The following is a 5,413-nucleotide window of genomic DNA, read 5'->3' as shown; positions in this document are numbered from 1 at the left end:
ACCCACCATTCCTATTCCATTCTCTTCTCTTCCTAGGCCCTGTCTGTCGTGGGGATGTAGCTAAAGTGCTGCAAGCCCCAGTGCAGATGGGAAGCGGGGCTAGCACTGGAGGGGGGCTGATGCCAGGTCATTGCACTGGTATATTTCCTCCCTGCCCCCGTCTCCTACCCTTCTCTCCTAGACGGGCGCTGCTAGCCACTAGGGGTCACTGCGCCCATGGGCCAGCGCTCGCACTCTGTGGCATGCCTGTCTCCGCCCCTGGTTCGCGTCACGACTCGCGCCCTGGCTTCCTGTCCTACCTTCGACCCCGGGAAGCGCAGGCCTTTGGGGAGTCGCCCCTCTCCTCTCGGCAGGTATCGCCCCCCGCGCGCTGCTGGGGAAGGGCTTGGGGCGGCCGCTTTGCCAGGGTCCCTGCTCTCGGACACCTCCTGTCCGCCCCAGGACGCACTAGAGCTGGGGCAGAGACCTGGACACTGCATCTGTGTCAGGACCTGGGGGCCCGCCTGGCTCTGAGCACCGGGGCCATCAGACCAGCATCCTGGCTCCAACAGAGGCCAGAACCAGCTGCTTCAAACCCCGCCCTCTGGGGGCCAAACCCTGCAGCGTTAGCCACGGGGCACCCCGCCCTCTGGGGCCAAAACCCCTGCAGCCTTAGCCACGGGGCACCCTGCCCTCTGAGGCTGTTTCTTCCTGAGCCTGCTCACTGAGCAGGTCTTGCCCTGGCTCAGGAAGGTTCCTTAAAACCCTCTCTTTAACCGAACAGTGTGTGATCTTACTGTCATTGTACATTTCTGATCCTCTGTGAAACCCTGCTGGGTTCCTGGCCCCAGTGAGATCCTGGGGCAGTGAGTTCCACCAGTGAACTATCTTCTAAGTATTGCCATCAATCAGCTGTGAATATCCTAATTTGTCAATTTGATTGAAGCCCCACTGATTACAGTGTCGTGGAAGGGTGAACAGGGCACTCACTCACTTTCATTAGCCAACTGGTATTGGGTCAGGTAATAAGTTTTCTCTCTAAAAATCTGCCCGATCTGGCTCAGACACGCCCAGTCTGTTCCTAGGTTGCTACTGGCCTGGCCCCCTGCTACTTGCTCTCCTGTTCCCCCTGTGATCCCCTATTCATCCCCCCCTCCAAAAACAAAGTTTCCTAGTGTACCCCCTTCCCCTCCCCCACATACCTGATGAGACCAACCCAGTGAATGGACAGCAACCCCTAGTGTTATACTGTCCACTCACTAGCATTGAGGTGAGACAGTGAAGAGCTAAGTAAATAGGGTCCTTTGTGCCTAGATCAGGGACTGTGCCCAGAGTCCATTCTGGGGCGGCACAGGGCTCAGCCCAGGTTTTCCTCTCTTTCAGGACTGCTGGAAAGCACGAGCAGGGAGGCCATGGCCGCCCTGCAGGTGACTGTGGGCACCATCACGGTGGATGGGCAAACCCTGTTCTACCGGCAGGCCAATCCAGCCCAGCAGGCCCCCAAGCTGTCTGTCCTGCTGCTCCACGGCATTCGCTTTTCATCCGAGACCTGGCTCAACCTGCAGACGCTGTCTAAGCTGGCGGATTCTGGCTACCGCGCTGTGGCCATTGATCTGCCAGGTACAGCTGCTCAGCCACCGGGGGAATCCCTTCAATGCACAGCCCCATGGGTGGGGCCGGGCGGCAGAACAGCCCTCAGGTGGCAGGGTGGGATAAGGTCCTCGGGCGAGCACTAATGTTGTGCATGGCTCTAGTACCTTCCCTGGAGAGCCTTCACAAGCATTCCCTACACCCCGTAACTCCCTGTGATATGGGAGCAGATGGGGGAAACCGAGGCACAGAGAGGTTTCATGCCTGACCCATACACATACCAGGAGTCAGCAGCATAACTGAGAATAGAACCCAGGTGTTCTGACTCAAGTGCCTTCCTTTAACTAGCAGACACCATCCTCTCACGGCCTGTGGAGCAGAACCCAGGTGTCCTGGCTCCCAGCCCCCTCCATAGCTCTCTGCACCTCTCCTGAGTCATACTGCCAGTGAAAGCTGAGGAATGACCCTGTTGTGACACTGGGGGCCAGACTGTTGCCATCTCTCTGCCCCCTTCTATACTGTTTTTGTCTGTCCGGGGACCAGGGCTGATGGGAGGGGCGGGAAGGGGAGAATCTGCCCCCCCCCAAGTCTGTAACTGGGGTGAAATGGGAAGGGGTAGGGCCCCAGTGAATGTGGTGCACCAGGACTGCAGATTTCTCGCGAGGGGCCTGTCAGCAACATCTGTAACACAGAGGGGTTTTGTCTCACGTGGTCCAGGGTTCGGCCATTCCAAGGAGGCGACAGCTCCGGCCCCTGTTGGGCAGCCTGCCCCGGGGGGTTTCCTGAAGGCTGTCTGTGAGGCCCTGCAGTTGGGCCAGGTGGTTGTGATCAGCCCATCCCTCAGCGGGATGTACTCGCTCCCATTCCTCTTCCAGCACAGCCAGCTGGTTCAGGCCTATGTGCCAGTGGCGCCCATCTGCACCGAGAAGTTCCCCGCCATGCAGTACGCCAGCATAAAGGTACAGCCCATGGGCTGGCAGTGAAGGGGCAAGTCTCCTTTGTTGGGGACCCCGGTGTCCGGGCGGGGGCAGAGAACACTAGGCTGGGGGATGGGGTGGAAGAGCTAAGGCACTGGGCAGACACCGGGAAGTGGGTGAAGGGAATCGAGCTTGCAGGTGTGTGCAGAGCCGACCTGCAGCAGCGGGGGAATCGGAGAATCCGAGTCCAAGCCCCCATGGAAGGGAACGTCCAGCAGTAATGTTCAAGCTCCATCAGGGCAAAGCACTCCGTGTACCACAAGGGGGCCTCTTCCCAGTCAGGGACAGAGACAGGCACCTGGAGCCCGGCCTTACGACTCAAGGCCTCGGTGCTGGCCCACACATTTACACTGGGCCACATCCATTCCTGGTGTAACCCCACCTCACACAGTGGCGTTACACCCTTGTGACCTGGGCTCCTCCGCTAGCTGGCAGAGCCGTGGGAGAAACTGCATTTCCCAGGTTTCAGAGTAGCAGCGTGTTAGTCTGTATCCGCAAAAAGAACAGGAGTACTTGTGGCACCTTAGAGACTAACAAATTTATTTGAGCATAAGCTTTCATGCCCCTTACACCACCTCCCCCACCCTGTGCTCTCTGATCCCTCTCATTTGCCCTTGTTTTAATGCTCCAGCCCCCACCAGTTTCCAACTGCCCCCCCCCCCCTTTATTTTTTTAAAATCAACCTGCTGGAGAAAATGTTCCTTCTTTCTCCCCCAGTGTGGAACTTGTATCCCCGCCTCCTAAAATAACCCTGCTGTAAGGGCCATCCTCAGCCCCGCACCAGTGATCCGGGGATAGGGTCTGAATTCTGCAGGGAGCCTGAGCCCACTGGCAATGGGGCGCTCCCAGCTCCCCCCTGGGAAACCCAGTCCTTGCGTGCAGCTCTGGGAAGTGCAGGGCTGGGAGGGACATTTTTATGCACAGAGAAGGCATTTTAGCTGCTGCTTTTCAGTCTATTAGTTTGAATGTTTCTAGTCTCTCGGGCTCTGTGCAGTGGGACCAGATCCTAAGCAGCATCCAAGCAGGCAGAGGGGAGTCAAAGTGACAATGCCATCTTTACATCTCCCCTGCATCTTTATCCTGGGCTAGCCAGCACCTGGGCCAGTGCACAGCCTCTCAGGGCAGTTCTGGCACTCGGGATTGAGCGCCGGAATCCTCCTTTTCACCCCCTTCTCCGAGAGCCAGGATGGTGGGAGAGCTGTCACGGCAACCCTGTACGGCTGGAGGATTCCCCGACCCTGTGGGAATTCCCTGGGTCACGTAGCCTATGGTTATGGCCCATTTGCACCAGCTGACAGTCTGGGGCCTGGGCATGAGGGTGAAGGAATACAACAAATAGTCCCAAGAAAATGTGTCCTATTCCTCCAGATCTAAAATATCCATGGCACATCCAGATCACATGACCCTCGCCCAGGCTCCAAGCCTTTGGACCTTTGCCCATCCCTGCTTTTAGCCTCCAGTTCTATCCCCCTCCAACACACACCTTGGTTTTTAGCTTCATGGTTTGCCATTTTTGCCATCTCAGCCTACTCCAGACAGCAGCCCCTCAAGGCTCCAGCCCCCCATCTCCAGTGCTGGTCTGAATCCTGGGGGTCAGCAGATAACTCTCACTGAAATCAGGGTAAGCACCGAACTATCTTTGAGGCGCTGGGCCCTAGAAAGGGATCATTCCCAACAACTCCATTCGAGGGGAAATTCCCAAACCCACGGGGGGCACAAAGCAGTGCCCAGAACCAGTGATGCTCCCAGGCAGAGATAGTCTTCCAGGCCCTAGCCTCCTTCTTGTGCCCCTGGCCTCAGTGATCAAAGTGAGCAGTGCGCCCATACCCGCTGTCTGAGCTCTTGTGCCTTGTGTCCCCTCCCACTAGACCCCCACGCTGATTGTGTATGGGGACCAGGACGCCGAGCTGGGGGAGGTGAGCCTGAACAACCTCAAGAACCTGCCCAATCACAAGGTGCTGCTGCTGAAAGGAGCGGGACATGCCTGTTACCTGGACAAGCCGGAGGAGTGGCACCTGGGCCTGCTGGACTTCCTGAAGAGCCTGGAGTGACGAGCGGCCTCTCTTCTCCCCCAGAACCTTCAGTGCGCGATCTGTCAGGCACACGGCTGGCTCTTTGGTGCATACCTCCTGTGGAGGATCTGGGGACCACAGCTTCTCTCTCCCACTAGAGCGGGTACTTAATCGATGGCTTCTTGCCAATCTCGGACAATTGCAGCACACTGGGGGGTTTGCAAAGGGCGGCCACGCAGCCAGAGGCGCCCTCCTGGCAGCCAGGTGCTTGCTCCTTTTCCTTCTTTTTAAAATGATTAAAATTGAAAGGTCTGTAGAAGCTGATTGGCCACTAGCATGGGGTGAGATGGGGGTATTGAGGGCAGGTTCCCCAGTGCAAGCCTGTCCTGCCAGTCCTAGCTCCACAGCTCTGCCAATGCCCCTGCTCCTACCCTGCAGCCTCCCTGCGACTCCAGCCCTGCCCCCACCCAGCTCTGCCAGTGCCCCCAATCCTGCCCTGCCCCCACCCAGCTCTGCCAGTGCCCCTGCTCCTGCCCTGCAGCCTCCCTGCTACTCCAGCCCTGCCTCCACTCAGCTCTGCCAGTGCCCCCGCTCCTGCCCTGCAGCCTCCCTGCAATTCCAACCCAACCAACCCAGTTCTGCTGCACACCTCAATCCTGCCTGTAGCACCCCCCGCTACTTCAGCCCTACCCTAGCCCCACTGATGTGCCTTAATCCTGCTGTGAGCTTCACCGGAGCACACGCTGACATCCGCCCCCAGCACTGCTTGGCTTGTGAGGAGAGACCCAGCCCCTGGGAGCCAAACGGAGGCCAAACTCGCTGCCAGCCTGGGATCATTCAAGGAGCTTCCTCCTG

General features: G+C 58.2%; 1 protein-coding gene across 2 annotated transcripts; it reads left to right on the top strand.

Moving 5' to 3' along the window:
- Window positions 1–273: 273 nt before the first annotated feature.
- On the top strand, window positions 274–5,017 carry ABHD14B (abhydrolase domain containing 14B). 2 transcript variants are annotated; one of them, XM_024205675.2, is made up of 5 exons: window positions 274–353; window positions 1,363–1,599; window positions 2,287–2,528; window positions 4,072–4,167; window positions 4,415–5,017. In XM_024205675.2, exons 2-5 carry the CDS (start codon window positions 1,392–1,394, stop codon window positions 4,595–4,597), a joined length of 729 nt encoding a protein of 242 aa, XP_024061443.1. In that variant the 5' UTR covers window positions 274–353; window positions 1,363–1,391; the 3' UTR covers window positions 4,598–5,017. The 2 variants fall into 2 exon arrangements, with proteins under 2 accessions (XP_024061443.1, XP_024061444.1); XM_024205676.2 differs by lacking the exon at window positions 4,072–4,167.
- Window positions 5,018–5,413: the final 396 nt, after the last annotated feature.

Source organism: Terrapene carolina, unplaced genomic scaffold (genome assembly GCF_002925995.2).
Source record: "Terrapene carolina triunguis isolate 2854851 unplaced genomic scaffold, T_m_triunguis-2.0 Scaffold232, whole genome shotgun sequence".
NCBI classification, from domain to species: domain Eukaryota; kingdom Metazoa; phylum Chordata; order Testudines; family Emydidae; genus Terrapene; species Terrapene triunguis.
This window is presented reverse-complemented; position numbering and strand designations above follow the sequence as displayed.

What these genes read in the sequence shown, in the direction of transcription:
- ABHD14B (XM_024205675.2), top strand. Translation starts at nt 1,392, where the DNA reads ATGGCCGCCCTGCAGGTGACTGTGGGCACCATCACGGTGGATGGGCAA. An exon ending in TGTGGCCATTGATCTGCCAG is followed by an intron (nt 1,600 to 2,286) that starts GTACAGCTGCTC and finishes CACGTGGTCCAG; the next exon opens with GGTTCGGCCATTCCAAGGAG. An exon ending in TAACTCTCACTGAAATCAGG is followed by an intron (nt 4,168 to 4,414) that starts GTAAGCACCGAA and finishes CCCTCCCACTAG; the next exon opens with ACCCCCACGCTGATTGTGTA.